The sequence below is a fragment of the Leptodactylus fuscus genome, chromosome 7 (assembly GCF_031893055.1).
Source record: "Leptodactylus fuscus isolate aLepFus1 chromosome 7, aLepFus1.hap2, whole genome shotgun sequence".
In the NCBI taxonomy this organism is placed as follows: Eukaryota; Metazoa; Chordata; class Amphibia; order Anura; family Leptodactylidae; genus Leptodactylus; species Leptodactylus fuscus.
In genome coordinates, this window is record NC_134271.1 from 73,117,293 (window position 1) to 73,138,464 (window position 21,172).

The 21,172-nt window shown below is 41.7% G+C and overlaps 1 protein-coding gene across 1 annotated transcript in view; it reads right to left on the reverse strand.

The window, feature by feature from the left end:
* The window catches only part of ZC3H18 (zinc finger CCCH-type containing 18), a 104,717-nt gene that overhangs the window by 66,235 nt on the left and 17,310 nt on the right, over positions 1-21,172 (reverse strand). The window contains exons 3-7 of the mRNA XM_075282133.1: positions 18,039-18,123; positions 7,175-7,317; positions 5,083-5,175; positions 4,025-4,182; positions 1,162-1,194 (exon numbers count right to left, since the gene is read on the reverse strand). Coding sequence (XP_075138234.1) covers positions 1,162-1,194; positions 4,025-4,182; positions 5,083-5,175; positions 7,175-7,317; positions 18,039-18,123 — 512 coding nt within the window. The remainder of the gene's footprint in view (positions 1-1,161; positions 1,195-4,024; positions 4,183-5,082; positions 5,176-7,174; positions 7,318-18,038; positions 18,124-21,172) is intronic.

Genomic DNA, 21,172 nt, shown 5'->3' on the forward strand with positions numbered 1-21,172 from the left:
ACAAACGTATGTGCGCTATTGTGACGAAAAGTAGCCTATTGTTTAATCGGGTGTATTAACTATGTTTGTGGAAAATTTCAGCCAAATCGGTGGAGCGATTTTTCCGTGATTGAGGAACAAACATCCGAACATGCAAACATCCAAACACGCAAACCCACAAACTCACAAACTTTCACATTTATAATATTAATAGGATTTGATGCCATTAGCGCTCTATCATTTCCTGGTTTTTCTATATTTCCTTTCCTATGTACAGATGTAGCAGTTTCCAAAAAGGGATTCACTTCTAATAGCCGTATCTCAGGTTTTACACCACCTAGAACAGTGCCAATATCCTTTCAAAGGGTTTTCTCATTTTGTGCGTTCACAAGCCCTACAGCCTTCTCCTCCCTCCACTTCCTGGTTTTTAGCTCAGGCCAGCATGGAAATCCTGGTGCTGTTTACAGTAAGAGTTATCTCTGAATTTCTATAGATAACAGAAGAGCTGCTCAAGAAAGTTATCCAGCGCGGGGGCGTCCCCAATGCTGCGTGAGAATTCTCCAGCGCCTTCTCAATCTTCTTCATGGCCTCTTCACGCGCGGGCGGTCAAACTTCTAGGCCTCGGGCAGAGCCGACTACACAGTTAGTAAGCGGCCATTTTCTTATGGCACGTGGGCATGCGCAGTTGGCTCTGCCCTAGGCCCAAAGCCTAGAAGTTTGACCACCTGCGCCGGAAGAAGAAGACGCGTGAAGAGGCCGTTCCTGAAGAAGATGGAGGCGGCACTGGAGAGTTCTCTCGCAGCATTGGGGATGACCCCAGTGCTATTTGAGTGCTGGGGACTGACCCCAGTGCTGCGAGAGAACTCATTTGCATACCGGCGAAAACCGGGATTTCTACGGAATGGCAGCGTGGAGAAGAAATCTAAAGGTAGGTGACGAATAGCCTTAAGGCTATTCCGACGTGCTAGGGAGAAAAAAATTACTTCTGAATATTAGGATCCCTTTAAAGAGGTTTTTGGCTAGAAACTGCACTGTTAAATTTATTCCATTAACACAGATGAACAGAGATAGAGAGACCTTCACTGGCACAACAACATAAGGCAGAGCTGGTATGTGGACATCACAATTTTTTCAGTTTTACTGGATCAGCTATGCAGAAATGCTCATGTACACACTACTTACCCGTGGGTCACCGTTTCTCGAAATTCTACTTCTCTGGAACGAGAGAACAATGAAGACAGTTTTAAAAGCTATTACTACACATTATGTATACATGTAGTTTTTTTTCATAGACAGGAAGGAAAGTACAAAGGAAAGACTTATCTGTCTCCTGCTCAGAAACTACATGTGTGAAACATACTTAAGGCAGGGTTAAAGTGTATTTTCAAGTATAAAACAAGTGAAACTAAGAAATTGCAATATAATTTGAGAAAAATGCTTATCCTTCTCCTTACATTCAGTCTGTGATCACCAATAACACCCTTATCCCACAGAAGACATGGATTGTCAGCCTCACATACAGAAGTATACATAAATGGGATGTGAAGGCTGCTTTTTGAGAAAGAGAAATACTGTACTACTGTCCGGAAAAAAATAAATAAAAAAAAATCCACAGCTGCAGTAAGTCTGTGACTCTTCTTCTCCCCTCTAGCAGCGTTCTCCTGTCCATAGACCTCTATATTAGAAGTAAATGGATCTGCGGGTGAAGCAACAATCAGTCTCCTCTCTAGCTAGGAGTACCATTAGGGATAACAGGCATATTCACTAGTACTATATTAAAAGCTGTTCTATCATCGTATGCTTTAAACTGTGCCATATCCATATATCTCATGACTACTTTATCTGTAGTGTTGTTATTCCAAAAAAGAAAATCTTTATATAAAACAAATCTGTTACCGTATTTTTCGGACTATAAGACGCACCCAGGTTTTAGAGGAGAAAAATAGGGAAAAAAAATTTTCAGGCAAAAAATGGTAAAATATTTAATATATGGGAGTTGTAGTTTTGGAACAGCTGCAAGGCCACATTGACAGGTGACCCTGCAGCTGTACGGGGATGTATAGGGCGTTTTTTTTTGTGGGGCCAGGTGTACTTTTTAGATATACCATTTTGGGAAATGTTTATTGCTTAGATCACCTTTTATTTAATTCAGAGGCAAAACAGAGAGAAAAACCCGGCAGTTTAGCACTTTTGATTTTGACGTTCACTGTACATAAAAATATTAGTAGACCGGGCATTTTCAGACACAGGGATACCTAATGTGTATGTTTCACAGTAATGTTATACTTTTATATGTATTCTAGGGAAAGGAGGTGAACTTTTATTTATTTTATTTTTTATTATATTTTTTTTTAAGTTTTTTTTTTTTTTTTTTACTATTTTATTATCCCCCGCCTAGGGGGCTTGAACCTGCAATCATTTGATTGCAAGTCCCATAGACGGCAATACAAGTGTATTGCCGTCTATGGGAGATTCTATACATTACTATCGCGGAGTGTCATAGACCAGCCGAGATAGTAATATATATCTATGACAAGCCTCGGAGCCTTCATTAGGCTCCCAGCTGTCATCGGAACAGGTCGGCTCCTGCGGCCTCGCCGTGCAGGAGCCGGCCTGCATCACTAAAGGTATGGGGCCGGTGGGGGGGGGCTAACTGACTGCCGGGACCTGTGGAGGAGGAGTGGATTTGCAGCATGGCCGCGCTACTGCCACCGCTGGTTTTCTTCAGCGGCAGTAGCGCGGCAATCTGCAGGCCCCGGCAGCTAAGACAGTCCCCGGCATCTGCTGTAATAGACCGGTGGATGCCGGGGAGTGTCTTAGCTGCCGGGGCCTGCAGTATAGTCACGCTCCTGCCGCTGAAGAAAACCAGCGGTGGCAGTAGCGCGGCAATCTGCAGGCCCCGGCAGCTAAGACACTCCCCGGCATCCGCCGGTCTATTACAGCAGATGCCGGGGACTGTCTTAGCTGCCGGGGCCTGCAGATTGCCGCGCTACTGCCGCTGAAGAAAACCAGCGGTGGCAGTAGCGCGGCCATGCTGCAAACCCACATTCAGACTATAAGACGCACCCTCATTTTCCTCCGAAATTTGGGGGGAAAAAAGTGCGTCTTATAGTCCGAAAAATACGGTATATTTTCAATTCCTTTTGAATTCACTTCTGGTTTTTGCTAATAAAAAAATAAAAAATACAGCAGGTGAAACCGCAGTGTTTTTTTTTTTGCCAAAAAACGGTCTTGTGAAACCATCATAAGCCTGAGCCATACAGGAGGGACATGCTTCATTGGTCACATTGGACTGGAGTTTCAGTTAGTTACCTCTTGTGGTTAAAACGTGTTTTAATCTCATACACTACTACTAGTACTATGCATTGCATGCAAGTTAGCTGCCAGTGAATTTGCTAACATCTTTGCGTTTACTACCAGTGTATAAGTAACCTTTTCTCATGAAGACAACCCCTGTCTTTATACCCTTAGGTCTCCCCTCTATAAGCCAGAATGGGGAACTGCTTTCTACAAGTGACTGCCATTCTGCTAGACTCAAGATGTCCTTGTATTCATCTGACAACCATTTTCTGAAGCATGTCATGTTAAACTGCAGCTAAACATGCCTAGCTGGACACAATGCCCCCTGGCATAAACTGATATTTTCAGTGGTGCTGTAAGCATCACCCAGGTCGATCAGTTGAAGGCTTCAAAGACGACATTTTGAAAAGGGTTGAAAGAGGAAAACAAGAAGCAAAAAAATAATAGGTTAACACACGATCTGTCCTGAGGAATTCCTTGCTGGTTCGCTCAGCTGTATCTTCTCTTTTAAACTTCAACTCTACATGGCAGTTATATGCTAAGAACAAATTCCAAAATATGAAGCTTTCTGGATTATAGGGCACCAGATCAAAGGAATTTTAGTGTAATAAGCAAACTATTATAATTTTATATTACCTTGCTTCAGTTCTGAATCCAGTCTATGCTGTATCCCATCGCAACCAGGATGAATGGGTTGAAAGAAAAAGGTTGTGTAGCAAGAATCTGAGATGGCCAACATATTTACCCAGTTTCACGAACTTCTCTAGTGATCCGATAATTCCAGTCCCGTAAAAAGTCGTTCTCCTTATCAAACTCCCTCTCATCTTCTCCAATAGTGACTGTCAGACGCTTCTCTTCAAAGTCAGGCTCTTGCTCTTTTCTTATTGTGGCTTTTTTTAGCACCTGCATAAGAAAGAAAATAAAAGAGGTTCAGAAAATAATTCAGAACAACTCATAATCCTAAGAAAAAAAAGTTCAAAAACCAAGCAAATACTCCAATAATTCCTAACTAGGCACAGTCGTAGGTGACAAGGTCTTTGCAAAATGTACACTTGGCAATTTCAGGCTTTTGACAAATCTGCTCACCCTCCTCTGTAAACACTCTAAAACAGATCAGTTGGGGAAAGAAGTGGAGAAGTTGTTACACTGTGATCACTTTGCCCAGAAAAAGAGATAGCTGAATACCTACTAAAGCTAAGGCCTCAAGTAGCGGACCACAGCAAAAAAAAACAAACTACGGTGGCAACGTACCAGTTTTTCCCATGGAACATTTCACAAAAAGTCTGCGTCCATTGTAGGTATAATTGACATGCTGCAATGTTTTTGGAAATCACAGCATGTCCAAAGTGTTTATTTTTCACAGTGTGTGGATGGGATTCACTAGACCTTGCAGTGACTGTAACAGGTCGCGGTGTTTACGGCACGTGGGGCCCCGGCCTGAAGGTATATCGAAAGGCGGCAGATGGTGTGAAGTATGCATATATCATATCACACTGTGTTTGTTAGTAACCACAGAGACTCATAGGAGTTGTATGCACAAAACAAACTTTTTTAATCAAGGTAAAACCATGGCTGCAGAAATGGACATATCATTTAGCCTTTTTAATATAGCTTCTTTTTTTTTTTTTTAACTGCAAATGAAAATGTAAACCAAGTGAGTACAACTGTTCTATGGCTTTTTTCTTAGAAGCAATCAATGTCACAGAAGATAGAACCAACAACATAGAAGGAGTCTCAAGTACAGTAGGTGAATGCAGTACCCCTTAGAGTGAGGCACCTATGAATGACAGATATGTATGTTACCTCCTTTGCGTGCCGGAGGCCCCTTTCCCAGGCACTCTCTGTAGGTGGGTCCTGGACAGGAGGAAGTAGTAATTCATCAGAAGCTGGAGCCCCCTGTAGAAAGATATATACAGTTAGTTGTATTAAAGTTCCCAACATCAAATGCAGATTCTTAATCCAAGAATCATAATTCAGCCCAAGGGTGAGTTCACACTACGTATACGGCAGCTTATTCTGAACGTAAAACATGTTCAGAATCAGCGGCGTATAAAGCAGTTCCATTCATTTCTATGGGAGCCGGCATACGAGCGCTCCCCATAGAAATGAATGGGCTGCTTTTTTCACTATGAGCAGTTCCATTGAAGTGAATGGGAAGCGCTGCGTGTACGGCTCGGCATGAGCAGAGCTTGCCGTACACGCGAGCACATCCCATTCACTTCAATGGGACTGCTCGTAGTGAAAAAAGCAGCCCATTCATTTCTATGGCCAGCGCTCGTTTGCCGGCTCCCATAGAAATGAATGGAACTGCTTTATACGCCGCTGATTCTGAACGTGTTTTACGTTCAGAATAAGCTGCCGTATACGTAGTGTGAACTCACCTTAAAAGCAAAGACTCCAAATCTGTGTGGTAAAGGTAGTAATAATGTACACATAACACCAGAGAAAAATATTGTGGTTAAATCGCTTGTCACTCCATCTATGAATAAACGTCTATTTTAAAAAAAAATAAATAAATCACATTTGGACAAACAGAAACTGTCTATTCAAAAGCCAGTAACAAAGTATATACCGTATTTTTCGGACTATAAGACGCGCTTTTTTCCCCCCAAATTTCGGAGGAAAATGAGGGTGCGTCTTATAGTCTGAATGTGGGTTTGCAGCATGGCCGCGCTACTGCCACCGCTAGTTTTCTTCAGCGGCAGTAGCGCGGCAATCTGCAGGCCCCGGCAGCTAAGACAGTCCCCGTCATCTGCTGTAATAGACCGGCGGATGCCGGGGAGTGTCTTAGCTGCCGGGGCCTGCAGATTGCCGCGCTACTGCCACCGCTGGTTTTCTTCAGCGGCAGGAGTGTGACAATACTGCAGGCCCTGGCAGCTAAGACACTCCCCGGCATCCGCCGGTCTATTACAGCAGATGCCGGGGACTGTCTTAGCTGCCGGGGCCTGCAGATTGCCGCGCTACTGCCGCTGAAGAAAACCAGCGGTGACAGTAGCGCGGCCATGCTGCAAATCCGCTCCTCCTCCACAGGTCCCGGCAGTCAGCCCCCCCCACCGGCCCCATACCTTTAGTGATGCAGGCTGGCTCCTGCACGGCGAGGCCGCAGGAGCCGACCTGTTCCGATGACAGCGGGGAGCCTAATGAAGGCTCCGAGGCTTGTCATAGATATATATTACTATCGCGGCTGGTCTATGACCCTCCGCGATAGTAATGTATAGAATCTCCCATAGACGGCAATACACTTGTATTGCCGTCTATGGGACTTGCAATCAAATGATTGCAGGTTCAAGCCCCCTAGGCGGGGGATATTAAAATAGTAAAAAAAAATAAAAAAAAAAACACTTAAAAAAAAATAATAAAAAATAAAATAAATAAAAGTTCACCTCCTTTCCCTAGAATACATATAAAAGTATAACATTACTGTGAAACATACACATTAGGTATCCCTGTGTCTGAAAATGCCCGGTCTACTAATATTTTTATGTACAATGAATACAATGAACGTCAAAATCAAAAGTGCTAAACTGCCGGGTTTTTCTCTCTGTTTTGCCTCTGAATTAAATAAAAGGTGATCTAAGCAATAAACATTTCCCAAAATGGTATATCTAAAAAGTACACCTGGCCCCACAAAAAAAACGACCTATACATCCCCGTACAGCTGCAGGGTCACCTGTCAATGTGGCCTTGCAGCTGTTCCAAAACTACAACTCCCATATATTAAATATTTTACCATTTTTTGCCTGAAATTTTTTTTTCCCTATTTTTCTCCTCTAAAACCTGGGTGCGTCTTATAGTCCGAAAAATACGGTAACACTCAAAAGTGACTGTACAGGAGACCAGATAAGAAGGAGTTGTCTATTTCATACAGGAACATGCACAACTACACTGCACTTACCCATATGTTCTGAGCTAGAGGGGCGACTCCAGAAGAGGTCCCATTTGGGGAGAATGGGTCTGGTTTGGTTATGAGAGAATAATTCCCCTTATCATTCATACCCGGATGTATAAACCGACAGCTCATTCCCCATGTGCAGTTCCCTAAAAGAAACATATCGGTTGTTAGTGGCATGTAATAAAATGAAATATGTAAAGTTATTTTAATGTGGCATTAGCTCAATCTATAAAGTGCCAGGTCATATTTTGAAGCATAAAACATCAAGAGAAAGCATAGGGATCCATAAATAAATAAATTAATAAATAAATTAATTAATTAATAAAATAACTAAGAAACAACTGTTTATCAGAGAAATTTCCTTGTTGGTCTTTTCTGTCTGTTTTATTGTATCTACTTTTGTAAAATTCTATATTATATTGTAGCTCTGGACTGAAAACAGTTGCATTTTTTCCCCCTGTTCTGATAGAACAGTGGGGGAAATTTATCAAACCTTACACTCTAGAATTCTGGTGTGTGTGGCGGGAGAAGTTATAAAGCAGGGACGCAGGATTTCTTTTAAAAAATATTTTTTTTAACTCCTTCCTGCTGATGGCATTTTTTGATTTTCTTTTTTGACTGCCCCTCCCTCTCAGAGACACATGAGGTCTTAATGTTTGGGGGACAAATTTTTCTTCATGATGTCGCCATTAATTATTCTGTACAATATACTGGGAAGCTGGAATAAAAATTCAGAAAGGGGTGGATTTGAAGAAAAAGTGCATTTGTGCTACTTTTTTATGGGCTTCGGTTTTATGGTGTTTACTGTGTAGCCAAAATGACATGTCACCTGTATTCTATGTTTAGGTATGATTCCAGGGATACCTAATTAACAAAAATCCAAAAGTGTGCCAAAATTTTTTTTTTTTTTTTTTTTTCTAAAAGTTGCTATATTCTGACACCCGTAACTTTTTTTTATACTTCAGTGTACGGGGATGTATAGGGCGTAATTTGCAGGGCTGGGTGTACTTTTTAGTTCTACCATTTTGGGGAAATGCTATTGCTTTACTTTTTATTCAGTGAAAAAATGGCGGTTTGGCACTTTTGACTTTTTTTTCCAGCTACAGCGTTTACCATACGGGAAAAATATTTTTATAGATTTGTAGCCTGGGCGTTTTCACACACAGGGATAACTAATATGTAGGTGTTTCACAGTGTTTAAGGTCTTTTATATGTGTTCTAGGAAAAGGGGGTTGATGTGAACTTTTACCATTTTTTTTTTTTTTCAATTTTTTTTTTTTTTTTTACTTTTTTTTAAAGTTTTTTTTTTTTTACATTTGTTAGACCCCCTTAGGGTCTTGAACCCCAGGGAGTCTGATCACTAATACAATGCATTACAATACTAATGCATTGCAAAATACGGGCTCTTCAATTGCAGGCTACCTAGCGTAACCTGCAATAGAAGAAATAGAATGACAGACTGGGGAGCCTTTACAAGGATCCTGGCTGTCATGGCAACGTAGATTACTCCGGGTGCCAGCGGTCACAGCAAAAATGGTGGCACCCACACGCCAACAGGAAAACTGCACCTCGGTCAGTTTTGACCGAGGGGCTGGAGGTTAATGCCCCCGGTGTAAAACAGTAGACACCCGGTGGTTATGGCGGCTGCCCGGCTACCAGGCGGCCGCCATAGTTAAACACCTGGCATCCGCTGTACTAGTACAGCGGACGTCGGGAAGGGGTTAAGCTTATTTGCGCAAACAATGGGTGACTGTTATTTCTGCACCACCATTCAAAACTGGTTAGCATGTGCATGGTTAAGCCTATGCAAGATGTCTGTACTCAAGATTTATCAATTGCGCCTTTTTAATTTTTTTTATTTTATTTATTTATTTAAGCAATAAAAATTGATCAAACGTACTCCAGTCAGTGCATGATGGAAAGAGTTATAGATGCATCTAATTCATCAGGCAACATTTACGTTTGGTGCAGATTACGTCAACACATTCTCCAGTAAAACAGACTGTAAAAATTCCCCTAATGATACATTTCCTCCAGTGCATTTTGGGAGCTGAGATGATAATAAGGTTCTTCTCTAGTTTACATGTCTGACCATGAAGAGTAGATGAAACGCCGATTTCCATGGAAAACAACTGGACAGTAAAATATGAATGAATGAAGCAAAACATCTTAAGCAATATCATATAAAACATTTGCTACTGTAAGTTAATATTTATTTGAGCAGGAGAGGCAAAAATCAAGAACCATAGGTTGTGGAAAAAAACCTAGAGCTTTGCTAATGCCTTGAAATCTCAGATGGTGCAGAGGACAGAGCTCACATGACATTGACTTCAGTTCGAAACCTGAGAATAGTTTATTGTCTACTGGGTGGCCAAAAAAAAAAAAAAAATTCCAAATCACGTGATCTGAAAAGCTATGGGGAGAAAAAAAAAAAAAAGTACATTGGGGGAAAACCACAAGCAAAGCAATTAAACAGCATGCCCAGTGATGAGGACATACATAGAGGCTGGCTACATGAAGCAAGTGATGGGATCAGTGACGGCACTAAAGAATAATAGACATGTAAGGGGTGGGACTGGACATACACACACTTACCCTCAAGGTAGAGAAATAATAATAATAAAAAAGTTACAGTAAAAGTTCTATAATGAAAGGCAGGCCCAGAACATGAGGTGGAGAAACAATAAAGAATGCAATCTGAGCCAATAGTATGACCCCAGATTGCTGTCCATGTGCCTGAAGGATATTATAGACTGTGGATAGGGAAAGCAGACACCACAGGTCAAAGCAAAAAAAATACAAAGAGCCAAAAGTAAAATAAAGTTTAGAATTTTTAATCGCTAAACAGTAGAGTGCTTCCCAATATCCCCACACCTAGAATATTAATCTCTGATGGCCCCGGATAAACACAATAAACAGCTGCCCAGTGGTCCAATACAAAGAATAATGCCCACCAATGGCCCCCTAAAAGAGAATAAAGCTCTTAGCAGTCCTCCCCAAGCAGTATAATGCTCCCCAGTAGTCCCACACAGAAAGTAATGTTGGCCACTGGACGCTCACCACAGTATAATGGTCTCCAGATACACATAGTATAAAGGTCCCCGTAGTCGCACAGATAGAATAATTCTCCCCAGTGGACCAACGCTCAGAGTATAACGCTCTCCAAAGGCCCACACACACACTGTGTGTGTGTGTGGGGGGGATTAGGCCACTAGACAGCATAATATAGTTTGATGACTAAAAATGTATTTATCTACCTACCTATCTTTTTTTTTTTTTTTTTTTTTTTAACTCTGGAGCACTGTACACAGTGATGCAATGTTTATATTGCCTAAAGCTTCATGTAAACTATCTAGCACACAAAAGGTGAACAAATTCTAAATTAAGGACAAACTGGCTCTTCAAAAAACAGGTGTGACATCACTGCCATTGTGCACTAGCAAAAACCAGTGACAAAGATTGTGAATCATAGGCCTGTGTCACAAGAGCGTACATTACTACACAGAAGTACAAGTCAATAAAGGATGGTACAGGATATTGCATCATCACACAGGTATGTCTTCTAATAGGCAACACAAAGATTCAGCTTTTGCATCACAAATTACCAACAAGTAAGTGAGCGCAACCCGCTCTAAGTATCACCGTATTATAGTCCAAGTGAGTATAAAATGATACATGAGCCAGTTCAGAGACACACACCGTCACTAGGCGCAAGTACGTGACCAATATGGATTCTGGACTTTAATGGTGGATAGTGAGGTTTTTATACATTGCAGGTTTGGTTACACATTGCAGAGACAGAGAGAAGGCGCGATTAGTATAATTAACATAACATGATTGGGTATAAAGCAGTCACAAGTTTTAGCACATAACTATTGGATTAGATAAGTTTTATCCCATAGAAAACAGTTTTCAGTAAAGGAGGGGATGAGCGCCCGAGAGAGGAATGTAATATGGAGACAGGCACAAACTGGCATCCCTCACAAAGAACAAATGAGCAGAAAGTTGGATTTCAACACCTAAGAATATAACAGTACAGTGATATGTGAGGAGCGAGCTCCACCGCTAAAATGTTACTATTTTCTACAAAAATCATGACTTAGGCCAGGTTCACATCTGCATTTGGGTCATTCAGTTCTCCTATCCGCATACAATATGCTGAGAGAAAATCCCTGCAAGCAGCACTTTTCTCTCCACATTTTCATGCGGAAACAGAGTGTAAACCAAATGGAGCCCATTACAGTCTATGGGGTCCACCGGTTTCCTAGGGCAACTGCTTTTTTTATGCGGATAGGTTTCCCTAAGTGGACTCCCCGAACAGAAATGTGAACCAGGCATTAAATAGGACCTTTTACCACCTCTGCCAAGTCCAGCACCTTACATCATTTCACAGACACTTCTCCACCGATTGTGCCACAGCTGAAATTTTCTTTCTAGTCCCCACCATTCCTGAATAATAAGTGATATTTGTTTTACTGTATAATATGCTATTTAGGGTCTGTACTTCCTGGTGGGCAGTGTTAGGCAGAAGTAGGAAAAGGGTGCGATTCTGATCTCTAAACACAGTTCACTGCTGATTCGAGTTTAGATTCACACCTCTTACTTGCTGCCTGGCATTGTTCACTAGACAGCCCAAGCATCATACGGAGCATGAAAACATTCTGCACTGATTGCTCAGGTACGGTGTGGGCTACAGGGAAAAAAAATCCAAGTGCAATGGAATGCGACGTCAAGTAGTCCAGGTTCCTACATATTTACTGTTGGTGCTAAATTATGTCAGGTGGGTGACCAGAAATGTAAAACTGGCTTAAGAGGAGATCTTTATGTTCTGGCCTGGTGTTAAAATTACAAAAAAATAAAATATCATTTTGTCATACTGACAAAGTTAAAACAGAATATTAGAAACCCTGTTAATTTATTGGAAAAGAAACACTTCAGTTAGTATTTCAACCCTTTACTTAGTATCTAGTTGAAGGTCTTCATAAGTTTTCCTTGACAATTTACTTGTACTTTGAGCTCCATTCAGCTTTTCCACAACCTTGCTTTACTGTAGGAATGGTAATGAGCAGGTGATGAGCCAGACATGACATCTTTTTTTCTCACAATATGAGAGTCCTTTAGGTGCCTCTTTGCAAACTTCAGAGAGCAGGGGAGAGACTTCTTTCTGGCCACTCTGCCATAAGGCCAGATTGGTGGAGTGCTGCAGTGACCTTCTAGATGGTTCTCCCATTTGGCTTTTGAGGAGATCTTTATGTTCTGGCCTGTAAGCAGGATCTTTGGAGATCCGCAAGCATTATCATTGAGATCTTGGTAACCTATCTTACCAAGGCTGTTCCCCCCTCCGGTTACATAGTTTGGATGGGTGGCTGCGTCTAGACAGTCCTGGACATTTTAAGCTTCTTCCATTTGAGATGATCAAGATCAAAGTTGATCAAATGGGATGCCCCAGAGTAAAACCATTTTGGACAGCTCTCAATTCCCTTTCTGCATCTAGCTGTTCTTGGCCATAAAGGCAAAGTCATATGGGCACCTAGATAATAAGAAGAGGGAGGCCCCAAATTATGTAATAGTGTGCACCTGTTTAGTGGACAGGGGCATACTAGGGGATAGCATGGAAAATGCCTTACTGTTACTTGAATATATCCACCTAATTTTTGGACTGAGGTGCCAAGTAAGTTCCTGTTAAACTTTCTCTTATACAGATTACACTAACATAGAGGCAGGTTTATTAGATCAGTCCTAAAGTTAGACAGAAACTGCTCCTAAATTAACACAATGGCGCACACTACCTAATAAAATTGGTGAAATTCACTAATCCCTTTTGCTTACATCACCTCAAAAGCGCAAGTTGAGTGAAATTTATAGAGAAAAGGCATGAATTTGTGGCAAATCTACATCTACTCATAGCGGGCTTAGGCTTTATTTTTTATTACTATAGGCTTGAGATATGCCAGTCTTTGGTCAATAGTAAAAACACATTAAAAATGTGCACAAACAGATCCTGCCTAAAAGTTTAAAATGCAGAAACAAACTCCTGATTGGCGGCTGTGCCAGCCATGCTTGTCAATGTTGTTGGACACTTCAGTCCTTTGCCCTACCCTGAATGAAATCCCTTGATGTACGTAATGACTCTCTGGTTTTCCCCACAGTTATGAAGTAACGTGGCTTGTTGTTGTCAGATCATTAAAATCTCCAGTGTGAGGTCATCACTTGATTCATTCTTGACATTCCTTTTATTCTTCTTTTTTATTAAAATGCATTATAAACATGACATGTCAACAGTGGAAAAACACTGCTAACAAGAACTGGCAATATAGAGAGCACAACAAACCCGACTAAATCTATAGGGTACTGCTGGGGGACCAAGCTCCTCCCGCTTTCTGTCTCCTTCCTTGTAATTCCCTGGTGACAAGCAGTTCTGACCTCATGTATAGCATCAAAACAGGTTTCAACACACTTCTTTCCTGAAATACTCTGTGTTGCTGGTGAGAGCCTTGTTTACATCTTGTAGGTCCCATACCAACAATTCTATGTGTTGTTGATTCTCATTCTACTATATGACCTCCCAAAAGATCACTTCACTCCCTGTTAGAACCTGATTCCACTTAGGTGCAGAAGATATAAGAGGAAGGGGGAAGGGTGATTAACAACTTGATGTCCGATGAAAAGGATGGAGTGGAAACTCCAAAAAATGAGGTGCTAAATCTGCACTTTCCAATAGAATGGCTTTATTTAAGCTCAAGAAACACAACGCCTTTCTGAGATTTAAAATCTCCTTTTTCAAGTGTAAATGAGAAAGCATAATAAGGGCTCGTTCACACGGGGGGCGGATTTTGGCACAGAGAGTAACGCGGGGAGCCACGTCACTCTCGGATCAAAACCTGCCTGTCACGACCGTCACGGCTTCCCCTCCGGAGTCCGCTCAAATGAATGGGCAGACTCCAGAGGTTGCTGTCGCCAGGCGGAATCTGCCTGAAGAAAGGGCAGCTCGCTTCTTTTTTCTGCTAGCAGTAACATGCCACTAGCGGAAAAAAGAACGCTAGTGATCTCCACAGACCACCATTGTATGGAGATGGATTTTGAGGCGAAATCCGCTGTCAAAATCCGCCTCATTGCCCCCGTGTGAACTAGCCCTAACATACAGTGCAATTTAAAAGGGCTACACAGTGCAACTGCAATATTTGTGACTTTTCACAACTAACCCAGGTGAGAGCACAACCACCACAACCAATTATCTGCAATAATTTTTTTTCACTTTTGTTGGGTAGACACTCTACCTGCTACCTGTGGATACACTGTAACCACTGATATATACCAATATCTGTGTAAAGTGTATTCCACCATCACCACACCACATTCCTCTCCTATCAGAGCATGTTTCACCAGCAATATAAACAGTATCAGGCTGTGCGCCGCTCCACATTGTCTCTTTGTTTCTTTTTTCTAAAGCTAACAACTGGATGTGATCACCATACACATTTACTTACATACTGTAACCGAAAGCACTCCCTCTTTTTTGACAGGGGCAGTTTACAATTTGCTAATGGATGATGTCACTCAAAGTGAAAATTCCAAAAGGTCACACACATCACAAAGTCATTCACCTGCAGAGACGTCTCTTATGCCTGTAACTCTTACTTTCCCAATACTCAGCTTATAATTATATGAAACAAAGCCGTGACAGCATTCATAGCACAAACAGAATTACTGCTGATACCCAGTGTATATATAAACCCATGAAAATTAGGTTTTTGGTTAAGATTTTGATCAAATAAGCCCATCTGTAAGTGACCTCACACTACAATGAGCCTCCTCTTTCTGGGTCTTGGCCTCCAATTAACCCCTTCCCGCCGATGGCATTTTTTGATTTTCGTTTTTGACTCCCCTCCTTCTAAACCCCATAACTTTTTTATTTCTCCGCTCCCAGAGCCATATGAGGTCTTAATTTTTGCGGGACAATTTTTTCTTCATGATGCCACCATTAATTATTCTATATAATGTACTGGGAAGCAGGAAAAAAAATTCAGAATGGGGTGGATTTGAAGAAAAAATGCATTTCTGCGACTTTCTTACGGGCTTTGGTTTTACGGCGTTCACTGTGCAGCCAAAATGACATGTCCCCTATATTCTGTGTTTCGGTACGGTTCCAGGGATACCAAATTTATATGGTTTTATTTACATTTTGACCCCTAAAAAGAATTCCAAAACGGTGTTAAAATTTTTTTTTTCTAAAAGTCGCCATATTCCGACGGCCGTAACTTTTTTATACATATGTGTACGGGGATGCATAGGGCGTCTTTTTTTGCGGGGCCGGGTATACTTTTTAGTTCTACCATTTTCGGGAAATGTTATTGCTTTGATCACTTTTTATTCAAATTTTTATCAGAATTAAAACAGTGAAAAAACGGCGGTTTGGCACTTTTGACTATTTTTCCTGCTACGGCGTTTACCGAACAGGAAAAATATTTTTATAGATTTGTAGAGCGGGCGATTTCGGACGCGGGGATACCTAACATGTATATGTTTCACAGTTTTTAATTACTTTTATATTTGTTCTAGGGAAAGGGGGGTGATTTGAACTTTTAATACTTTTTATATTTTTTTATATTTTTTTTTAATTTTTTTTTTGCATTTATTAGACCCCCTAGGGGTGTTGAACCCCAGGGGATCTGATCACTAATGCAATGCATTACAATGCTAATGCATTGCAATGCATTGCAAAAAATCATCATCTCTTTTGCAGGCTGTATACACCAGCCTGCAAAAGAGAGAATTTGCAGAACGGCTGGGAGCCTTTAACAAGGCTCCCGGCTGTCATGGCAACGGGGGGTCGGCCCTGGAGCATGCTCCAGGAGCCGGCGATCCCTGCCAAAATGACAGCAGCGCCGGAGGGGTTAATGCCTCCGATCGGTCCGGGGACCGATCGGAGGCATTAGAGCCGGTTGTCTACTGCTTAAAGCAGTAGACACCCGGCGGCTATGACGGCTCCCGGGCGGTCGCCATAGTTACAGACCCGACACGCGCCGTACTATTACGGCGCATGTCGGGAAGGGGTTAATTCAGGGCAAGTGTATTTCAGCCATATTATACGTGCCATAAACTATAAAAAGTTTGCTCTGTCCGGGCCTGGGACACCAAATGAATCAAGGAGGGAATGTATCCAGTCATATTATGCTCAAATTCCCCCATAACCAATTTGGAGGCCTGAGTCGAGAGAGGGGAGACTATTTGTAGTGTAGGGTTCCAACTAAAGAGGTCACCTTTTGCATTCAGATGGGCTTATACTGCCAAATGTTAACCAAGAACCCCATTTTCAAGTATTTCTATATACAGTAGGTATTAGCAGTAATGCTGTTGGTGTTGGCAGAGTTCTGTTACAATTTGTTGTATTTGCATTTCTCTGGCAACATGAGTGTTCGGCTACGTTCACACGTGTCCGTTTGGATACTTCGTCACAGTGTGAAGTCAAAGCCGACAGATGTAAAAGTCCAGCATTCACTTCCACCGGGGTCAGTTTTAAATAAAGGACACCCAACAGATTCCATTATAGATAAAGGGGTTTGTTAGGCTCCATATGTGACCACTGTTGCAGCGGTCCACCTATAATAATGGAAAGGGTTTGGGGTTTTTACAAGAGCTATGTATTCCTAATATGTTGCTACAAAGAAACAATGAGAAGTCATTGACCCCTGCCCCAAAAACAAAGTAGTGTGACATTTAGGTAAGTGTTTAGGGATTGCTATATTCTTGTGAGACTCCAGGTTACACTGGTAAATTGTACTGGATTACCAGATGTGCCATTACAGAAAATGTACTGTACCTTTACCATAATAAAAGTAATTTACTGAAGACAGTGAAGTGTGTCTAAGGTTGCTATGACAATGGGGTGCAGAATCTACATTCATCCTGTGGACCAGTCTTCTCTACATGACCCAATAGAATAGCTATAGTCACTCAATCTACATTTATACTCACACTAGCCTCTGCCTGCGACTTCATCTGCGTGGTGTTGGCGTCGATGATACTCCTATATTCAGCAAATTTCTTCCATCGATGGTCTGTCTGTTCCAGCAGCTCAAGCTGTCCTACTGCTGAACTTGTTCATCACATCGTGCCCGTGATTGTTCCAGCATCTCAGCAGCTTGCTGGGACGCCATATAGAGTGTGTTGTTGGCATCGATGATCCGCCTGCTCCGGCGTATCAGTAGCTCTCAAGCTGTCCTGCTGCTGAACTTGTTCCTCATGCTGTGCTTGTGACTGTTCCAGCATTTCAGCAGCTCGCTGGGACGCCATATAACGAGTGTGTTGTTGGCGTCGATGATGCCCCTAAGCTCCGCTTGAGGAGAACTTTGCAACTTCTGGCTACCTTCATAGCTCTCGTTGTTTTACAATTTTGCGAAAAATTATATTTTCTTCTTCTCAGCGTGTTTCAAATTGGCAAACTGCCAATTTAGATTAAAGGTGTTTTGCCATCCAGTGTGTCAGCACTGCCTGGAGCAGATCAGATAATATGCAAATGCATGTACACAATGGACTCAGGGTTAGCTGTTTGTTTACATAGAGAGATAACAGACCAGGCTTTACTAGCCAAGAGCAGTGTAATATAGTATGTGAATATAAATTCATAAGAGTCGTGAAGCCATGTCATTTACCGGGATAAAAAAGGAGCCTTAATCGAGGTTACAATCTATGTGCCAAATTTCATCCAAATCCGTTCAGCTGTTTTTGCTTGTGTAACAAACATCCAAACTTTTACATTTATATTATTAGTAGGATAGGATAGGATTATGGCCTAGTTGGCGTAATGTCTTACCGTTTACTTAGGCTGGAATTTGATAACAGATAAGATACTGCTAGACAACCTTACCTTTCATGAAGAAGCGGCAGGTCAACCGGGGTCTGGTTTTTCTGTCGTTTGGATCCTTCACTTCTCCCTCCTCAAGGTCGTCATCCTTTAGTACGAAATAAAGAAGATAAAATTATATTGGATCTGTATATAAGGAAATAGGACTGTCATGCTAAGTTTACATCTATGCTATTGAAGAACTAGAATAATGTACAGGCGGACCACTACAATAGCAGATACATGGAGTCCGTCAGGGATCCATTGTATTTAAACTGAAATTGGCGGGTGAAATAGTTGTGCATGCAGACACAGTTGATGCTGATGTAAACTGAGATTACTCCTGCATGTTTTACATCATGAGATACAATTACTGCTCTTTGTCAGTGACCATACTGACACCAAGTGGCCAAAAATAAACAATGTCATTCATTGCTGCAGGACTCAAAATGTTAAAGTACTGCGTGGTTTTAACCAGAAAGATGAAATTACTTTTATATATATATTTTTTTTATTATATTTTATTTAAAATATACACTAACACTATAAAAACAATGTACAGCTGAACTCTAAATATGGAGGATATCATAATACAAAGCATTCCGGTGCTCTGCAGATATTACACTGCTAGCTACGAGCACTTATAAAATGGGTTTCTTATTTTGTGTTGATTGTTTTAATAACTAATATGTATAGGATTAGGTGAATGGAGTTGCTATAGTGATGACTGCGGTGACTTCATTTTGTAGTTTTCCAATATAACACCTGAGTGAAACACAAATTATTTTTTTTTAGATCTTTTATTAAATTCCAGAAAAAGCTGGGTGGCAGTCAGTACTGCCTCAAGGAGATGAAATTCATGGACCAGTCATAAGATACTGCAAAAAAAATAAGGTTTACTAACAAAGAGATTCACACTTGCATTAAGCGTCTTGTCTGGTCAGAACAAATGTCTTGAAATAGCCGCAAGTCCAAACAGGATCCTGAACTCATGCAGAATAGTAACTGGACTTCTGTCCTGAACTGGTGAAGCACCCGATGGCAACGTGAAAAACGTCAACAAAACTTAATTTTACTAAAATATATCAACATTGGTTCATGGATTCCATCTCCGTAAAGCCCCTTGCAGACGAACGTGTGCTAGGTCAGTGTGCCATCCAAGGTTTTTCCTGGATATCACACTGACCCATTAATTTCTGTGGGTCATGCACATGAATGTCAATTACAGTCCCATGTACGGGACACAAAACATGGAACAGGTCCTATTCCTGTCCAATTTTGTGGCTATGCTTCTGCAGCTCCTACTTATTAAATGAATGGGGCCAAGGAAGCACAGCCAGTGCACTGGTGGCACATCGATTACATTTGTGCCCTCGCCATGCCACTCGTTCGTTTGTTGTGTGCAACCTAGCTAAGGCTGAATTCACACCAGCGATCGATCTATGTTTGGGAATTCCCTCCCCGAATCCGCTTGAAAAATGCTGATTTGGATGGTAACTGGACAGAATCAGAAACCTGGTATAGATGTGAACCTAGAGTAAGGCATAGCTGCCACCCAGCTTTCCCAAGGATCATTACTGCTTACTCTGCACTAGTTTGGAGTTAGAAAATTGCAAGCTGCAGACAGAGAAATCTACCAGTGGCTTGCACAAGGCATTAGAGATGTGTTACATCTCTTTATATAGTACCGTGTTTCCCCGTAAATAAGACAGTGTCTTATATTAATTCTCTTCCGAAATATATGACCTGTCTTATTTTCGGGCGATATCTTATGCAGCAGCTGGAGTGGGGGACAATCGTCAGTCATGCCGGCGCTTCCTTAGCGGAGCTTGTAGGTGGTCCAGGAGGTGAAGGGGAGGTATGCTACTTACCTTCCCCATCTTCATAGCAGCGCTGGTGCTGCTGTTGGTCGCGTCGGAAGCGGTGGGCGGGGCTTAGCGGAGATTAATGAGGCTTCTGGCGGTTGCGCTGGAGAGCCTCACTTAGTGGGCATTGTAGCTGGCTGAACGCTGTGCTCCGTGTGCACAGGAAAGCCAGCTGCTGCCTCTGTTGTGATACCACGGTTCTGGCTGCTGTGGGATGAGCTGGGAGAGTGGACCCACCGCAGCAGACGATGCTTTCCCAGCTCATCCTACAGCAGCAGGAACAGTGGTATCACAGCAGAGGCAGCGGCCTGCTTTCCTGTGCACACGGAACATCGTGCACAGTGTTCAGCCGGCTGCAGCGTTTTTTTGGGGATGCCTTATTTTCGGGGGGCTTATTAGACAATTTAACAAAACCTCCCCAAGCCTTACTTTTGGGGGATGTCTTATTTTCCGGGGAAACACAGTAAATATATATTTGTACTTCGCATTTAGATCCAGACCTTCCTTTACATAGTGCTGTTGCTTTTCAATTTTGATCATTCTGAGTTAAAATACATTAGTCATTGGCAGAGCTGATCTGAGTCTGTTCAAGCATTTCAGGGGACACCCACTGATGAAACGGTCCAGTGGAAGCAGTGGTAAAACAAAAAAAGCAGTAGCCAGAGCTGTGGAATGGATAGGCCAAACCACAGAGTCAGACAGGTCAGTCAAAAGCACTAAAGCTCCTCTAATTCATTAAAAAAAACAGGGATTGTTATATATATATATATATATATATATATATATATATATATATATATATATATATATATATATATATATATATATATATATATATATAATATTATCAACTAATAACTGAAAAGAAAATCTGAAGCCCAATTTAGAGCAATTTTTTTAACCAACTTTTTTCCGGCTCAGACTCTAGCACTCTGGCAACAGCTATAAACTGCTTTTGTTTTCCCTTCTGGGGCAACTGCTGAAGCTAACACATTGAAGGCGTTGTCTGGGCAAACATATCTATTAAATAGGCAGGGGGAGGTGGGAAAAAAAAACCCAAAAAACATATTTTCACCGATGTCTCCCAGAGAAGTCCAGTCCACTGATGTCATCTGATGGAAGTCCCTGCCGCACGTGACCACTGAGGCCAACCAGCGCAGGGATCCAGGACATCACAGCTGGCAAGGAGTTTCATGAAGACACTAGAACAGCAGGAATGGACCGCACTAGGAGGACACCAGAGCCCCTGGGTACAGGGGAGTATGTTTTTTTTTTTTTTTTTTTTACTTCTCA